The sequence below is a fragment of the Scyliorhinus torazame genome, chromosome 7, assembly GCF_047496885.1.
Source record: "Scyliorhinus torazame isolate Kashiwa2021f chromosome 7, sScyTor2.1, whole genome shotgun sequence".
In the NCBI taxonomy this organism is placed as follows: domain Eukaryota; kingdom Metazoa; phylum Chordata; class Chondrichthyes; order Carcharhiniformes; family Scyliorhinidae; genus Scyliorhinus; species Scyliorhinus torazame.
In genome coordinates this window covers 281,850,759-281,870,097 of record NC_092713.1, presented here as the reverse complement: position 1 = coordinate 281,870,097, position 19,339 = coordinate 281,850,759, and the positions used below count along the sequence as shown (strand labels likewise).

Below are 19,339 nucleotides of genomic sequence, written 5' to 3'. Positions count from 1 at the left end.
AGCTTACAACAGCCCTCCACATTATCCAGTACTCCACCAATCTTGGTGTCATCAGCAAATTTACAACCCAACCTTCAACTCCGTGGGCACCTTATCAAACGCCTTACTAAAATCCACGTATACGACATCAACTGCTCTACCTTCATCTATGTACTTAGTTACCTCCTCAAAGAATACAATCAAACTTGTGAGGCAAGAATTACCCCTCACAAATCCGTGCTGACTATCCTGGGTTAAGCTGTATCTTTCCAAATGATCATAAATCCTATCCCTCAGGACCCTTTCCAATAATGTACCTATGACCGAAGTGAGACTAACCGGCCTATAATTCCCAGGGTTATACCTATTCCCTTTCTTGAACAAGGGAACAGCATTTGCCTCTCTCCAGTCTTATGGCACTATTCCTGTAGACAGCACTATCCCTGTAGACAGTGAGGACATGAAGATCAAAGCCAAAGGCTCTGCAGTCTCATCCCTCGTCTCCCAAAGAATCCTAGGATATATCCCATCAGACCCAGAGGACTTATCTATCCTCAGGCTTCTCAAAATTTCTAACACACCTTCCTTCCGAATATCTACCTCCTCCAGCCTACCAGCCTGTATCGCACTATCCTCCTCCACAACGGCCTCTCTCCTTTGTGAACACTGAAGAAAAGTATTCATTTAGGGCCTCTCCTATATCTTCAGACTCCATGCACACGTTCCCACTACTGTCCTTGACCGGCCCTAACTTCACCTTGGTCATTCTTTTATTCCTCACATCAGTGTAAAAAGCCTTGGGGTTTTCCTTGATCCTACCCGTCAAGGACTTCTCATGCCCCCTCCTAGCTCTCCTAAGCCCTTTCTTGAGCTCCTTCCTAGCCATCTTGTGAAATGAAAATCGCTTATTGTCACAAGTAGGCTTCAAATGAAGTTACTGTGAAAAGCCCCTAGTCGCCACATTCCGGCGCTTGTTCGGGGAGGCTGTTACGGGAATTGAACCGTGCTGCTGGCCTGCCTTGGTCTGCTTTCAAAACCAGCGATTTAGCCCTGTGCTAAACAGCCCCTTGTATCCCTCAAGTGCCCTAACTGAACCTTGTTTTCTCATCCTTACATAAGCCCCCTTCCTCTTGACAAGACATTCAACCTCTTTTGTAAACCATGGTTCCCTCACTCGACCATTTCCTCCTTGAACAAGCTCCACATCTCAATTGTGCCTATCTCTGACAGTTCCTGTTTCCATCTTATGCTCCCCAATTCTTGCCTAATCACATCGCATCGTAATTACCTTTACCCCAGTTATGAACCTTCCCCTGCCGTATGTTCCTATCCCTCTCCAATGCTATAGTGAAAGTCACCGAATTGTGGTCACTATCTCCAAAGTGCCACAACCAAATCTAACCCTTGGCCCGGTTCATTACCCAGTACCAAATCCAATGTGGCCCCGCCTCTTGCCGGTCTATCCACATATTGTGTGAGGGAACCCTCCTGCACACACTGGATAAAAACAGCCCCATCCAAACTATTCGAATTATAGTGGTTCCAATCACTATTTGGAAAGTTAAAGTCACCCATGACAACTACCCTGTGACTATCGCACCTATCCAAAATCTGCATTGCAATCTTTTCCCCCACAACTCTGTTACTGTTTGGGGGCCTATAGAAAATTCCTAACAAAGTGACCGCTCCGTTCCTATTTCTAACTTTAGCCCACACCACCTCTGTAGACAGATCCTCCTCAAACTGCCTTTCTGCAGTCATTATACTATCCTTGATTAACAATTCTACTCCTCCACCTCTTTTACCACCTTCCCTAATCTTACTGAAACATCTAAACCCAGGAACCTCCGACAACCATTCCTACCCCTTTTCCATCCACGTCTCCGTAATGGCCACAACATCGTAGTCCCAGGTACCAATCCATGCTTCAAGCTCACCTACCTTATTCCTGATGCTCCTCGCATTGAAGTAGACACTTCAAACCACCTTCATGCCTGCAGGTCCACTCATCAGTACTGCACTACCCTCAACTTCCTGAACTTCAGCAACGCTATCTCCTAGACTACAAATCAATTTCCTATCCCCCTACCAAATTAGTTTAAACCCCCCCCCCCCCCCCGAAGAGCTGTAGCAAATTCCCATCAGGATATTGGTGCCCCTCTGGTTCAGGTGTAACCCGTCCTGTTTGTACAGGTCCCACTTTCCCCAGAATGTGTTCCAATTATCCAAGTAACTGAAACCCTCCCTCCTACACCATCCCTGTAGCCACATGTTTAACTGCACTCTCTCCCTGTTCCTCACCTCGCTAGCACGTGGCACTGGCAACAAACCAGAGATGACAACACGGTCTGTCCTGCCTCTCAGCTTCCACCTTAGCTCCCTGAATTCCTGTTTTACATCCCCGCCCCTTTTCCTACCTATGTCGTTGGTACCGATGTGTACCGCGACTTGTGGCTGCTCCTCCTCCCCATTAAGGATCCTGAAAACACGATCAAAAACACTTGAACTGCTTCAGTATCTGAGGAGTCACAAATGCTGCTGAATATTGTCATTCACCACCATCTCCATTCCGGACCTTACGATGGGGTGAAGATCATTGGTGAAGCAGCTGAAGATGGTTGGGCCCAGAACCCCTGCAACCATGTTCCAGGACCAAGATAATTGGATTCCAACCCACCATTACCGTCATTCTTTGACCTAAGTATGACTAACGAGTGGAAAGCTCTCCCCTAATTCCCAACTTTACGAGGGTTCCTGGATGTCACACTTAGTAAAATAGTGCCTTGATATCAAGTGCAGCCGCTGTCACCTCGCCTCTTGAATGTTTGGACCCAGGCTGTAATGAGGCAGGAGTTGAGTGGCTCTGGCAGAAGCCAATCTGAATGCTAGTGCGCAGATTATTGCTGAGTAAGTGCTTCTTGATAGCACTGTTGACAACACTGTTAATCGCTTTGATGATCAGGAGTAAATGATATGACCGGGTTAAATTTGACCTGCCTTCTGTGGACAGGACAAATTTGGGCAATTTTCCATCGAACAGGCAGATGCTAGTGTTGTAGCTTAAAGGAACAGCTTGGCTCAGGGTATAGCAAGTTCTGGAACCACAGGTCTTCAATGCTATTGCCAGCATGCTGTCAGGGCCCTTGACCTTTGCAGTATCCAATGCCTTTAGCGTTTCTTAATATGTGGAGTGAAATAAATTGGTGGAAGATTGGCATCTGTGATGGTGGGACCTCAGGATGAGACCAAGATAGATCATCCAGCACTTCTGGATGAAGGTGGTTGCAAATGCTTCAACCTTGTTTTTGCATTGATATGTTAGGCTTCCTCATCATTTGAGGATGGGGATATTTGTGGTGCCTTCTCCTCCAGTTAGTTGTTGAATTGCCCACCACCATTCACAATTGGACATGTCAGAAACTTGGGTCAAATCTTCAGTTTTGGGATTGCCTCGCTCCATCGTACTTGTTGTTTCCACTGTTTGACACGCAAGTAGTCCTGTGTTGTAGCTTCACCAGGTTCACATCTCATTCTGATATGCCTGGTGCTGCTCCATACATGTCCTGTATTCTTCATTGAACCTGTCTTAATCGTACTCGTAACGTGAGATATGCTAGGTTTGAGGTTATAGATTGTCAGCTGCTAGACTGTTTGAGGTTACAGATTGTCTTTGAATACAATGCTGCTACAATGATGGTACAGAGCGCATCATGGGTTACCCAGTTTTGAGTTGATAGATCTGTTTGAAATCTATCCCCTTTAGCATGGATGTAGTGCCACACAACATGATGGAGGTATCCTCAATGTGAAGATGGGACTTTGTCTCCACAAGGACTGTGGAGATCCCTCCTATTAATACTGTTGTGTACAGATGCACCTGTGGCAGACAAATTAGTATAGTTGAGATCAAGTAGGTGTCCCCCCCCCCCCCCCCCCGTTGGCTCCCTCGCTACCTGCCACAGACCCAGTCCAGCAGTTGTATCTTTTAGGACTTGGCCAGTAGTGGTGCTACCAAGCCATTCCTGCCGATGGACATTGAAGTTTCCCCGCTCACAGTATATTTTGTGCCCTAGCCACCCTCAGCACTTCTTCCAATTGATGTTTAAATAGAGGAGTACTGATTTATCAGCTGGTAAGGGGTGAGGTGGTATGATGGTGGCATAAACGTGGTACTTAGTAATAGGTTTCCTATAATGTTTGACCTGATTCAATGACATTCATGGGGTCAGATGTGAATATGAAGGCTCCCAGAACAACTCCCTCCTGACTGTATGCCATTGTATCGCTACCTTTGTGGTGTCTTAAGACATTGTCGATACGGTATGATTCCCTACGGTATGACTATGCCAAGCTGTTGCTTAACTAGTTTGTGGAACAGCTCTTTTTGGCGCAAACCTCCAGACTTGAGTCGAAAGAACTGTGCCGTTTTTATTTCTAGTGTCTAGGTCAATGCTGGATGGCCCATCTAGGTTCATTCCTTATTAATTTTTCTGTAATGGTTTGATACAACCGAATGGCTTGCTAGGCCATTTCAGAGGACAGGTAAGAGGCAATCAAGTTGCTGTGGGTCTGGAGTCACATGTGGGCCAGATCAGGTAAGAATGGCAGATTTCTTTCCCGAAACAACATTAGTGAACCAGATGGTTTCTTACCGTAGTCGACAGTGGTGTCATTAGCTTTTAATTCCAGATTTATTAATTGAATTTAAATTCCACTAGCTGCCATAGTAGGATTTGAATGGAGGTCCCCAGAGGTCCTCTGCTTTGCTAGTTCAGTGGCATTACCATTACACCACTTCCTCCTCCTAATTAATTTGATCACTGGTATGCAGGAGGACTGCAAGGCATGTCACATAACTAGCTTCCGAATTCACCACCATTGTGGAACACCATTCTGACTATATAATTAATAAGGAATCCAAGTTTAAACTGTGCCCAAGGCTGAGGTTAAGCTCTGTGGCTTCAAACCCATGCAATATTTTATGACTTTGCCCTGATGGAAGTTCTCACCACAGGACTCTGGGGAGATAGGTCAGAACTTGTCTCTAGGAAAAATTTCTAGTCACTTTTTTATTTCTAATAAAGCTGCTGAACAAGAATGCTACACTGTATAGGGAGAAAAATTAAGTAAGTATTGGAAAAGCCAAATAAACCTCTGTACAAGAACTCCAAATGTAATAATTTCTAAGCATGAATGCCTTCTCTGCCATTGTGTACACCTCTATTGAAATTAGGATGCTATTTGTCAAATAAGTTGCTGCTACTTAATTTCAAATTCTCTTCTACCACTTGGATGAGGAGCCACAGAGAAGCTGATACCTGTAGAACTATTCCACAAAATAAATCTTGTTCAAGAGGACGAGGAAGGAGAGAACTAGGAACTAAACCAGTGTATTTAGAATTACTTAAGTGGTTGACTCTGAAAGTTTGTTGTATTATACCATTTTGGCAAGTGTTGAAAGTTTTTTTAAAGTTCTTTTTCCCTCTTCACTTAGCAAAGCTGCAGGTACGCCATCTCCAGTTTCACCCAAACTTTCTCCAGGTAATACTGGAAGTTATACCTCTGGAAATAATTCTTCCTCCAGTAGTTCTTCTGCCTCAGTCACAATACCACAGAGAATCCACCAGATGGCAGCTAGTTATGTTCAAGTCACATCCCATTTCCTGTATGCCACTGAAGTGTGGGACCAAGCTGACCAGTTGGGAAAAGAAAACAAAGGTAGGTTTTAAGTGGCTCTTATTTTATGGCATACCTGGTATTTTAGTAGAGTGCATTATATTAGTGTTGCCTGGGTTTAACATGCATACAATGTAGAACTCCAACAACTTGGTTTTTCAGCTTGGCATCAACAAATATGTTGTCAACTCCCTCAATTAAAAGCCCAGCATTTACATATTATAAATGTGTACATCTCATACAATTAGAGTGAGAAAATAGCCTGAGATTTTGTCTGTGGTTAATTCCAACTTTTTTTGATTCTGCAGTGAGATGTGCTGTAAAAAGTGAAACCTTAATAAGCTTTCATACAGAGCCAGATAATTGGTGAACGAAAGCTCGTCAAAGTTGTAGGTTTTAAGCACCATAACGAGAAGAAATAGGTAGGGTGAGAATTCCTAGGGCTAAAGCAGCTAGCTGAAGGTATGACCTTAATCGGTGGAGTGCAGATATTTAAGACCATAAGACACAGAAGCAGATTTAGGCCACTCGGCCCATCGAGTCTGCTCTGCCATTCAATCATAGCTGATATTTTTCTCATTCCCATTCTCCTGCCTTCTCCCCAGAACCCCTGATCCCCTTATTAATCAAGAACCTATCTGTCTCTGTCTTAAAGACACTCAGTGATTTGGCCTCCACAGCCTTCTGCGGCAAAGAGTTCCACAGATTCACCACCCTCTGGCTGAAGAAATTCCTCCTCATCTCTGTTTTAAAGGATCGTCCCTTTAGTCTGAGATTGTGTCCTCTGGTTCTAATTTTTCCTACAAGTGGAAACATCCTCTCCTCATCCACTCTATCTGGGTCTCACCATATCCTGTAAGTTTCAATAAGATGCTCCCCTCATCCTTCTAAACTCCAACGAGTATAGGCCCAGAATCCTCAACCGTTCCTCATACGACAAGCTGTTCATTCCAGGGATCATTCTTGTGAATCTCCTCTGGCCCCTTTCCAAGGCCAGCACATCTTTCCTTAGATACGGGGTTCAAAACTGCTCACAATTTTGTGGGATTCTTGGACATCACAGAGATATAAAAGGGCCAAGACGATGAAAGGATTTTAAAACGAGGATCAGAATTTCAATACCAAGACTTTGGCAGACCAGGAGTCAATGTAGGACAGCAGCACAGATGTGTGGGTGAATGGGGCTTTGTGTAGTGCGAACAGTAGTGTTTTTGATGAATTTAAGCTTATTGTGGAGAATGCAAAATGGGGAGCTGGGCAGATGAGCATTAGACAAATCAAGAGCTAGCAAAGGCATGGTTGAGGGTTTCAGCAGCGGTTGTGTGAGGGCAGGGGTGGTGATGGGTAATATTACTGAGGTGCAAGTAGGCAATTGATGATGGAGTAAATATGTGGTCAGAAGCTCATCTTGGGGTTAAATAGGACATTGTGGTTGTAAAAGGTCTGTGAAATCACAGAGAGGGGGATGGAATTGATGAGAAGTTTCTGGCAGCGACCTTCTGTTTTCCCAATTTGGAAATTTCAGCTCATCAGGACTGGATGTCGGACAAATAGGGTGGACCAAGAGAGTTAGTAATGAGGTAGAGCTAGTTGGAACCTGAAGCGTTGTCTGATCTTAAAAGAAAACTATTGCTTTGTGTCCCTGAATAAGAAAGATTATGATTTCTAATCATGATCTTGTAGGCGGAGATAATTTCTGGATGCCATGAACTGGATTTTGTTGTGGCTGAAGTTTCCAGCATTTACAGTCATTAATCCACGGAAACTGACTGCAATATCGAGAAAATAGCATGGAAATCCTGACGTTGCTGTCATTTGAGTCTACTGTCCTCCCTACAGTGTGCTGTAAGGTTTCCCAGTACAAACTTGATTTGACAAAAATGTGCACTTTTATGCTGTTTAAAATTTAAAAAATCTTGAAAAGGTTGCACCTCGTTGAATGAGGTACAAATGGATTTTTAGCAATACGTTGACTTCATAATTATTGCTAACATCCATACCGTCCTAAAAATTGGATATCAAATTTCTCCATGATGAAAAATTTCACACACACAAGTTCACTATTTTAGTATCTAAATCAAATCATCATATTTTAATCCAATCATTATTTATTTTGTTACCTAAAAGTATAAATTAAAAGTGGAGGAGATTAAGTGTTTTAAACTTGTTTGCTGGATGTAAAAACTTTACTGTGATTGATTGTTTACCTGCTTGCTGACATTGCTGCTACTGCATGCCAAGTGATCGTCTTGACTGCTGTCAGGAAAGGGCAGCCCACGCCACAGACACCTCATTGGTCAAATCTTTTCAAAATCGGCAGCAAGTGCCCTTGCTTTGCCACTGAGCACCAAACCTAGGCCTGCAGGATTATGCTCAACTGTGATCCCTTGAAACAGTTTGCCACATTCACATGTACAGCATGTATATGAATGAAGTCCAGTGGGCCAAGTTAATAGATAATGAGTGCCAGTCACTAAATTGTATCCATCAGGATTCATTACCTTCAGGATAGAAGGGATTTCAAATAGGTGAAAAAGGAAAATAATCATAGCTCTGAAATGATGTTTGCATATCTTGTTATGGTAGGGTGTGTCTACTTTGTTGTGCCTATCTGTTGGAATTTGAAGAGATCTTTTGATGCAGCAATTGATAATCGGGATGTTCAAGAACTGAGACTTGGGAGGAGTGCAGATATCTCTGTAGGTTGTAGGGCTGGAGGCGACTGAGCAGAGGAAAGAGCCATGGAGGAATTTGAAAACAAGGATGAAAATTCTGAGATGATCTCTTCTACTCTAAGATGCTCCTTGAAACCTACTCTGATGGAGTCCCTTTGGGTGTTTTAATACGTTAGCTGTGCAAATACAAGTTATTTGCACTTTGTTATACTTTAATTATGGCAATGGCACTTCCCTTTTGGACTGGAGGTACTGAATCCATTGGGTGGATGGATTTTCAGCAAAATTATTATTATTTTTAAGTTGTATAACCACAGCAGGTAGTATATATCCCTGGGCTAAGTAGCATAATAGTAATGCTTATTTTAATGCATTGTTTAAACTCACTGACTCTCTGATTGGCTTATATTACTTAATTGAAAACAATAAGGAACCAAGGTGAGGTAGATGGTTTGAGGAACTTCACAAATGCAATGAAGAAATTCCAATTACCCACATTATATAACATTCATCTGAAAAACATTGTACTGCTGTAATTTGTTCCCCTAAGTTGCTTCACAGGTTTAAAAAAATTATCATGAACAGAATGTATGTGCTCACTTACAAAACCTATTGATTGCAGATAGTATGGAAAGAGAAGTGTCTTTCTTCTCCTTCTTAGTCATGTATCAGATAATTTAGTAGCAAACGTTTGAGTTTAAAAATAACGGTTATTTATTCTTTCACACTTGACTTGAATGAACGCAGTCATATACTTGGTCTCATACCTATGCATGCGCACAAAGATTGATATCAAATAATCAAAGGTGTACTTTTGAAGATTACAGTTAATTTACGATTTTTGGTGTCCCAAATGGCAGGCCTGTGGTTTCTTCGTGGGCAATAAAAATTCAGCTCTAGCCTGTGATGGGTGGCACACTGGTTAGCACTGGTGCCTCAGGGCGCCAGGGACCTGGGTTCGGTCTATGTGGAGTTTGCACTTTCTCTTCGTCTTTCCCTCTCGTTCCGAAGATGTGCAGGTTAAGTGGATTGTGCATGCTAAATTGATCCTTCGTGTGCAGGTTGGGTGGGGCCATGGAGTTACATGGATAGGGCAGCGGGGTGGGCCTAGGTAGGGTGCCCTTTCAGAGGGTTGGTACCGATTCGATGAGCCGAATGGCCTCTTTCTGCACTGTAGAGATTCTATGATGCCTATATCCTGTTGGTGAGGAAGTCAAGGATCAAGTCCAAGATTGCAGAGTTTGATTATTAGTCTTGTCGGGATAATGGTGTTGAATGCGGAGCTGTAGTCGATGAACAGCAGTCTTAACATAGGTGTCCTTGTTGTCGAGGTGTTCAAGTGTTGATTGTAAAGCCAGGGAGATCGCATCTGCTGTGGACTGGTTGCGGTGATAGGCAAACTGCAGTGGATCGAGACCGTCTGGGAGGCTGGCAGTGACCCGTCTCATGACTAGCCACTCGAAGCATTTCATTATCTTGTGATAATTAATAACACGTGCACCAATGCGACAACGAATTGAATGGTACGTTTGTACTATGGCACAAATAAATGTTTTTTTTAAACTTGTTTTTTTCCCGATAAATACTTAAGTTTCGATAACTGTGTTTATGCAATAATAATGAATGAAATTACTGGAATATTGTTTTCTTGCTTACAGACTTTTTTGTGGAGCTGGATAAAGTGATGCATCCTTTGGTGTTCAACAGCAGCAGTATGACTGATCTTGTACGCTACACCCGTCAGGGTTTACATTGGCTCCGACTGGATGCTAACCATGAGCTTGGAAAAGTTGGACAGAAGACCTGAAAAATTTGTTGTTTACTTACTTTCTCAATCCTTTCATGCCACTGTTTCCACTTTTCTAATTGTAAATAGGCCCCTGACCTTTTACAGAACAAAAATTATGACGAGTTACATGCTGATTAAACTATTTTTGAACCCAGTACATATAACTATTTTTAACCCTTATATTACATTTCTTCACAAATAACCTAAGAAAGAGCTTCAGAAGCTTTTCCCAATTATGAAGGATCATTTCTTTCTGTTTGCAATCATGTAAACACTGTGACTAGCAACTTTTACATTACACTAATCAAGCAATCAGAGCTTAAAAAACCAAGTCCCCTTGCATGGAATCTCCAGTGCGTGCTTTTATGTTTTATTTTGTGTTCTATTTAATAGTTCCATAGAAGTTCAAAGCAATTGTAAGGGTAACTAGAGTTTGTCTACCTTTTGAATACTGTTCCGTTTCTGGGCAAAATCAGGAATTATCACAGGGTATATTAAAAACTCTTACTAATTGTGAGAGGCAATAGTATGTTCAAGGCCAGACTTTGTTTCCAGGTTGGGTGCTGTGACCTACTTGCGAAATTTCCTTAATCCATGAAAGTAGAATAATGTGCTGGTGCTGTAACTGGTATACAGTTCTTTGTGAACAGCATTGACTTTCTAGCAGTCAATATAATTGTGAATTATTGCCAGTTGACCATTTCAAGACGCTGTTTATGTGGGTACTTTACTGCATTCATTTTTGAATGTTGCGTACTGGATGAGTGAATTGTCTGAAATGGTTTAGTGTAACATTTGTACAGAATGCATGCACCCTTGTACAGGAGATGTACAACATTCATATGGTTATAATAACCTATCTGAGATGCTGGACAAATTAATAGCAGCTGCTTGCATCACCAACACAACTTGCCCTGCTTCCAAGTATCTGCTGGTCTGCTTCACTGGGCAAACATCTTATCCAACCTACAGTGTACATAGACAGGAGTTAGCATTGAGAAATGCACAGCTGGACAGTATCAGATATGAACTGACATCTTTTATGGTGAATAATCTATTTGTCGGAAATGCTTCTCGTTTAACTGAATGTTTTTTTAAAGTAAGAGTGGGATGTGCCACAGCTTAAAGTACTTTTAAATATAAATAATTGATCGAGTTTCTATGTATTAAGTCTAAAATCTGGGAACTCGGATTACCAATGCAACAATAATTATGCATCAGACTTACACCACTGCTTTAAATATCATTGATTAACATAAATGCATTTCTTTAAAACTGGAGCAGTATAACCAAGTTTGCATTTTCCATGTTTTTGTTCCATGCTGTTTGGGAGTTTGAATCTGCCACATCAAACATACTGGGTGTGCCTTAAAACATCTCTTGTATTTCTCCCCTGGTTTGTTTTATATTTTCAGTAGCTTACAAGGTGCTACATCAAACATTAAGGCTGTGTAATGATGTAATTTGAAGAAAGCTAATTCGAGTTGTCTTCCCATCTCAAGTCATGTTGTGTTGTTGAATGTTGGTATAGTTAGTGTCTATAACTGCCAGATATCTATGTCACTCTAAAATGATTACACTAGTGTGGGAAATAGTTTTTGAAAAGAACAAAATATTTGGAGGGGGTGGGTGGGGTTGCAGAGAGCAAACATTGTAATCTGCAGCCAGATGAACTGAAGAAATATAGCAGCCTAAAATAAAGAGTCTATTTTACTGTAACTGTTTTAAATCTAATTAACTTCAGTCTAGAAATATTTACCATGTTGAAACTTTTTGTTTTAAAACTATTCTGCCATTTAAAAAAAAACAAAATTGTATACTTGCCATATTCTAGCTTTACGATGATTAGAATTCAGTCAGCAAATATAAGTTTAAAAGACAAAGGAAATTTATTTGGGTGGGTTACGAATCTAAATCAGGCCATTTTATTTATATATTTATTTTGGGAGGCATATTCTAAAGATGTTTTCTCTTTGCTGCTTTGAAATATTGCAAAATGGATTTCCTGCTGAAAATCCACCAATGTGCTTTGAAGTGAGAAGTGACATCAGTATGGAGAGTACATGGATGTGACAGAATGTGAATGAATTGCCGAGGTTTATTTGCCCTTTTCCCAGAAAGACTTAAATTATTGTTGAATGTTTCCAATATGCTTGATGTGGAAAGACCAGTCTGATTGTGTACGGTGTACCTGATTTAACAATCGGCCTCTGCAGCACATGTATTAAGAACAGGGAATTTTTTAACATGGGAGTAGACAGGAATATATTTTTTAAAAATTAAAATGGCAACAGTTCACATTCATAAGAGTTTCATAACGGAACTGAATGGAACAGCTCAGCAACCATGCTTTTCCTCACATCTGTTACTGCCCAAAATGCCTTTGTGTTGGTGGCAAACTTTGGAGAAGTCAAAACAAATAATACTTTAGTGTAATCAAAAAAGAGAGAGCCACTTATTCTAACTAATACTGCAAAGTAAACTATAATGTATTTTCCAGTGTCCATTCTATAGAAACTGCTAATGTATTAAACCACATGAAATGCCCGCTGAACCACTAACTAGCAGTCTTCCTGTCCAGTGGTATCTAGAGATCCTCAAACGTGTCATTCAGCCAAATTCCAAAATGGTTTCAATCTTTACCGTTGTTGTCTTGAGATATGTGTATGTGATGTTAATACTGAAGGTGTGTAATAGGTTTGTGTTTGATACGATGTCTGCGCATAAAGTATCAAAAGTTTTTAAATGTAATGTGCAGTTCTAATTATAAATGTTTATTTGATAGAAATAACTGACCTTATAATATTTTATAGTATTTATTACTGTAGATGTCTAGGTCATCTAGACCTTTTAACAAGCTGTTTGCATTTAATGCCTCCCTATGATTTGTACTTTCATTTTCAGAATCCAAAGATGAACAAAATTTACTGGAAACTATCTTCCCCCCTCATTTAGCTTCTACACAGTATTTTTGTTTATTTCCAGTCTAGTACTATAGATGAATTCATCAAAACACATTGAGCATTCAGATATAATAAAATATTACAGAAAACATTTAAAATAATTTTAAAGGGAAGTGATAACTATGAACACTTTAGTATGCAGCTGACTTTTGTATGTTCCTATAATGTTATTAAAACATGTTCTGATCAGTGTTTATACTTCACCAAATCATTGTTCTCAATTTGCCTGTAGCTTTTTTGATTTTAATTTGGAGGATTTCCTGAAAATGAATGTTTTTATTTCTTTACAAAGTTACTCGTACAATGTTCAGTTGATTGCTAGATTGTTTAATATTTCTTCTTTTCCCAGCCCTAACCAACCTATAAATAAATTGTTTGTACCAGTAATGGAAGAAAAATGAAGTAACTTGAATACTAGCATTTTGCATTGTTTTGGAGGTCCTCAAAGTAACTGCCTGTATTTTATTTGAACTATATAAGTTCATGGAGTGTTATCCCCATCAAATAAATGTATTACTAAATACAATTAGTTAATATAATTTAGCATATGTAACTTACAAAATGTACCTTACACAATGTACCTTTTTAGAATTTATGGGAAATGGACTACTTTTCATTCTAATTTTCTTTTAAATATGTTCCAAATAACTTGTTTGCTTATGATTTATAACACTTGCTTACGTTGACTTATACAAATGGAGGTGAATAGTGAACTCAGTGAGTAAAAGCTTTATAGCTTGGATGAGATTGCTCTCTTAACATAGTGCCATTTTTTTGCAGTATACAGTTCTTTGACTCTACAAAGAGTACTACTGCAGGGTCAAGATTGTCTCAGATATGACACATTTGCATTGGGAAGTATTTGTAAAATAACCTGGTTCTGGCAAGTAAAGCATTATATAACCTGAACTTTTGGCTTCTGTAAAGAATATTATATATTTCCATCATAATGGAAAAGGGTTTCTAGCAAATCTAGATTGTTGCAGCTCCGCTCTGTATTTTTCACCTTCAGCCACAAGTTGCATATTTTTAAGGAAAATGGGATTCACGTATTTACTGTGTATGAAAAAACACTCAGATTATTGTTAATTATTCTGTCAGGAAAGTAGGTCTGCTTTGTATAATGCAAAATTGTTAACTTTAGTGAACTTCCAGTGAGCATTTTCTTTAATAAACTTTTCAAATGCTGACTAGTCTTTGTTTTTATTGCATTCATGCTACCATGCATGTGAAGGTGAAGTCTTTCTATCAAGCTGCATTTCTTATATGGCTCCTCACCACCCCCACCCCCTGTAAATAAGGGGAAAAGGTTAGGAATTATATTTAAATGCCTTCACCATTCTCTTTAATAATTTTTTCATCTGAGGTTGATTTTGGATCGGCCCAAAGTAGATTTTTTTTTCTTCTGCATTTTCACATTTTCCTTCAAAAATTTACACCCCACCCGCAAACAGTAAATGGTAACAAATACAAAATCAATCCCCTTAACAATACCAATGGTCCCATCCTCCCACCACCCCAAACAACGGCCCACCTGTCAATATATGCATCCAATAAACCAAACCCTCCCACGGTGGAAACAAAAGAGAAAAAGAAAAAGGAGTCCGGGACCGCCCATGGTCACCATTTACCTATAAGAGTCCACTCTCCCTTCCCCCCGCCCCTACACTCAACGCCATCCAGCCTCTGAAAGAGTACCGTACATGATACCCAAGGGTTGTAAACCCCCCCCCCCCCCCCCCCCCCCCAAAGTCTCCAGCTACTCCCGTCCGCTGCCTCGTGTAAAACTCCTCCCAACCTCTGTTCCTTCCCCCCAACTTTCCACCCCGGTTAGACCACTCGGACCCTGTTCTGCCAGGCTCCGATGGCCGCAGCCCCTCCCCCCACCTCACTCCCGTTCACTGGCCGGCTTAAACCGGCCTGCGTGGAGGCCCCCGCCCGGTTCCCTTTCCCCCTTACCCGGCCCTAGGAAAGCCCAGAGATCCCCTTTTAGCACACAAACCCCACATATCCATCTACACCCCAAAGAGTCCTCATTCCCATCACTTCCCTTGTCCAAATATATACAACATTGGCTCCTTTAGCCCCTACACCCGCACGCAGTGAAACAAAAAAGAAGAAAATACAGTCATGAGGTTACATCGGCACATGGCCATTTCTCAATTTGTCAGTTCTGCCACAGTCCTTCTGCCGTCGCAAACTCCTCCGCTGCTTCCCCCTTTCCAAAATAAAAGTCCCTGAGCTTATAAGTCACCCTCAGCTTCGCTGGATATACAATGCCACACTGCACCTTGCTAATGTACAGTGCCCTCTTCACCCGGTTGAAGGCAGCCCGCCTCCTCGCCAGCTCCACCGTAAAGTCCTGGTATACACATATACCAGCTCCAGCCCACTGCACCACCCGCTTCTGCTTGGCCCAGCTCAGGACCTTCTCCTTCACACTGTACCTACGGAAGCACAGAGTCACTGCCCTTGGCGGCTCACTCGCCTTTGGTACAGGCCTCCACAACCGATGAGCCCGATCCAGTTCATATCGGGAGGGATCCTCCCCCCTCCCCCAATAGCTTTGCCAGCATCGCGGCAAAATACTCAGTCGGCTTCGGTCCTTCAACTCCTTCGGGCAGTCCCACAATCTTCAAATTCTGTCGCCTGGATCTGTTTTCCAGGTCTTCCATTTTTCCTCGCAGATCCTTGTTAATGTCCATCACCTTCCGCATCTCCTTCCCCATCGAGGCAAGTTGATCACCGTGCTGCAATAACGTCTCCTCCACTTCCTTCAGCGCCTCCCCTTGCTCTCGCACCTCCGCCACTGTGCTCGCCACCGCCGTCATCACCGGGGAAATCGCCTCCTCCACCAGCGCACTCAAAATCTTCCTCACCGTCTCCATCCATTTCGCAAACTGCTTTTCGAATTCCACAGCCTTCACCTTAGTTATTCCTTCAGCCATTAGCACTGTGGCCTCCCCTGGTGCTCAAGCCTCCATTTTCTTTGCTGACCCCACGGTGACCTTTGCACTCCCCAACGGACTTTCAGCCGCTTTTTTCACGGCTTTTTTTGCTTGTCTTCAACATGCTTCTCTCTGCTGTCTCCCGACTTTTACTGCCTTCGCTGGCCCTGGGACCAGGCGTTAACCCCCGGCAATGCTGTTCCCGAACGGGAGCTCTCCAACGCGCGGCTGCCTCCCGCCCGCCGTCACCGGAAGTCCTCCCAAAGTAGACCTTTGAAGACTACTCTTGATTTCATGTTTCCAGAATACAGATCCCATCATTTTCCCATAACAGCATCTGGCTGTTAAATGAGTCCTGTGTCATGGCCTCAACTGCCCATTTTACTGGTCACCCTCCATGTAAATAATTCCTCCTTCTCAACTGTGATTTGTTCTCTATTTGTGTATCTGAAAGTATTCTGTTTTTCCATGTTAATTATCAAAATAATAATGATCGCTTAATGTCAGAAGTAGGCTTCAATGAAGTTACTGTGAAAAGCCGCTAGTCGGTAAATTCCGGCGCCTGTTTGGGGAGGCCGGTACGGGAATTGAACCCGCGCTGCTGGCATTAGAACATACAGTGCAGAAGGAGGCCATTCGGCCCATCGAGTCTGCACCAATCCACTTAAGCCCTCACATCCACCCTATCCCTGTAACCCAATAACCCCTCCTAACCTTTTTGATCACTAAGGGCAATTTAACATGGCCAATCCACCTAACCCGCACGTCTTTGGACTGGGAGGAAACCGGAGGAAGCCCGTGCTGACACGGGGAGAACATGCAGAGTCCGCACAGACAGTGACCCAGTGGGGAATCAAACCTGAGACCCTGGCGCTGTGAAGCCACAGTGCTCTCCACTTGTGCTACTGTGCTGCCCATTGTTCTGCATTGCAAGCCAGCTATTGAGCTCACTGTGCTAAACCAGCCCCTAATGCCCTTCCATATAATGCCTCGTCTGCAACATCTCAAGTTCTAACATTTTTAAGCCATATTAAATAAATTGTTGAGAATGCCTCTGGATTGAAGATCATCCACCCAAATCCAATCTAAGTGGTGTGCTGAGTTTAGGAACAAAACAATACCCTGTTCATATATTTGTTTCCCAGAATCCAAAGACTCCTTGAAACTAAGGCATTTTTCCTTTTCTTTAAAGCAAATTTAGAGTACTCAATTCACTTTTTCCAATTAAGGAGCAGTTTAGAGTGGCCAATCCACCTACCCTGCACATCTTTGGGTTGTGGGGGCGAAACCCATGCAAACACGGGGAGAATGTGCAAACTGCACGAACAGTGACCCAGAGCTGGGATTGAACCTGGAACCTCAGTGGCGTGAGGCAGGTGTGCTGCCCTTTAAGACGTTTTTCCTCTTTCGTCTAATTATTATCTGTTAATCATACTTGTTCCAAGTACTCAGTCACTGCCTCTGACAATTGACATAATTTTATTGATTTACATCTCTTAAATAACAGTTTAATTGCCCAATTCAAAAGTACAATTTCCAAATCTGGAGTATCTGAAAGATTATGACTTAAATGCATCCTGAATTTCCTCACCTATTTCTTTTTTCACCCTAGGGTGGAAACCATCAGGTCTTGGAAATGTGTCCATTATTTTCTCCTAGACCATGTTTTTCACCTAATTTTCTCTCTTTGGCTTGAGTCTCTGGAGTGGGACTTGAAACCACAACCTTCCAACACAGGCACAGATGCTCCCACCAAGCTAACACAACGGGTATTTAAAGATTGAATATGAGCCAGGTGGAGGTGTTCATATAGTTAGATTAGAGCAGGGGTTAGGTGGTAGGATGGTGTTGCAAGGTGGGTGGGGGGGGGAAGGTGATCTGCTGACGAGGATGGAAATTGGACATGGCAACAGTGGGGAGGTCATGGGTGGAGGCGGGCCAGAGGATGCGCGACTGGCCAAGGAAAGGGGATGGCTGATCGACAATTGGGGGGGGGGGGGCGTAGTGCCCCCCAACCGGGCTGATCACCTGGAATGTTAGAGGGCTAAACGGGCCAGTGAAGAGGGCGCGTGTGTTTGCGCATTTGTGGGTTCTGAAGGTGGACATAGTCATGCTGCAGGGGACGCACCTGAAAGTGGCAGACCAGGTTAGGCTAAGGAAGGGCTGGGTTAGTCAGGTCTTTCATTCAGGGCTCGACACTAAGACCAAGGGGGTTGCGTTCCTGATTAATAAAAGGGTTCAATTTGAGGCGGAGGGTACAGTTGCGGATGGGGGCGGCAGATTTGTTATGGTTAGGGGTAAGCTCGAAGGGGTGAGAGTAGTCTTGGTCAGTGTGTATGCCCCTAATTTGGACAATGTGGATTTCAGCAGGAGGTTGCTAGGGAAGATCCCTGACTTGGACTCGCGCAAACTGATCATGGGTGGGAACTTTAACACAGTCCTGGATCCGAGCCTGGATCGGTTGTGTTCAAAAATGGGCAGGTTGCCAGCGATGGCAAAGGAACTGGGAGGATTCATGGAGCAAATGGGGGGGGAGCTGATCCGTGGAGATTTAGCCGGCCGTTGGTGAAGGAGCTTTCGTACTACTCCCACGTACACCAGGTGTGCTCCCGAATTGATTTCTTTGTCATGAGTAGGGACTTGCTGGCCGGGTTGGTGAGGGCAGAATATTCGGCAATTGCCATGTCGGACCATGCTCCTCACTGGGTAGATCTACAGATTTGTAAGGATAGCTTTCAGCGTCCACAATGGAGGCTGGAAGTTGGATTGCTAGCGGACGAGGCGGTGTGTGAGAGTCTCTGGAGATGCATGCAGAATTACCTGCAGGTAAATGATACCGGAGAAGTCTCCGCAGCAGTGCTCTGGGAGGCGCTGAAGGCAGTGGTGAGAGGGGAGCTGATCTCAATCCGGGCTCATAGGGACAGGGCAGAAATGGACCGACTGGTTAAGGAAATTTTACGGACAGGAGTTACGCGGGGTCCCCGAGGCCAGAGTTGCTCAGGAAGCTACAAGCTGCAGGCCGAGTGCGGGGTGCTGACTACAGGCAAGGGCATAGAGCAGCTTAGAAAGGCAAAAGGCGCGATAGAGGCCAGTGTAAGGACAAACAGGACAACATCAGAGTATTTCAGACTTCACCGCAGGACAAGACAGGGTTGCCCTCTCTCTACGCGGATGACCTGCTGTTATACGTATCGGACCCAATGGCGGGGATGGACAGTATCATGGAAACCCTGAGGAAATTTGGCCGGTTTTCAGGATATAAACTGAACGGGGCTAAGAGAGAGTTGTTCGTAATTCAGGTGAGGGGAC

At 43.0% G+C, this 19,339-nt stretch overlaps 1 protein-coding gene across 6 annotated transcripts in view; it reads left to right on the top strand.

Annotated features, from left to right (window-relative positions):
- The window catches only part of aff4 (AF4/FMR2 family, member 4), a 149,686-nt gene extending 135,414 nt beyond the window's left edge, over positions 1–14,272 (top strand). For all 6 annotated transcript variants that reach the window (XM_072512561.1, XM_072512556.1, XM_072512557.1 and 3 more), the window contains 2 exons: positions 5,474–5,697; positions 9,989–14,272. In XM_072512561.1, coding sequence (XP_072368662.1) covers positions 5,474–5,697; positions 9,989–10,137 — 373 coding nt within the window. In that variant the 3' untranslated portion in view covers positions 10,138–14,272. The remainder of the gene's footprint in view (positions 1–5,473; positions 5,698–9,988) is intronic.
- Positions 14,273–19,339: the final 5,067 nt, after the last annotated feature.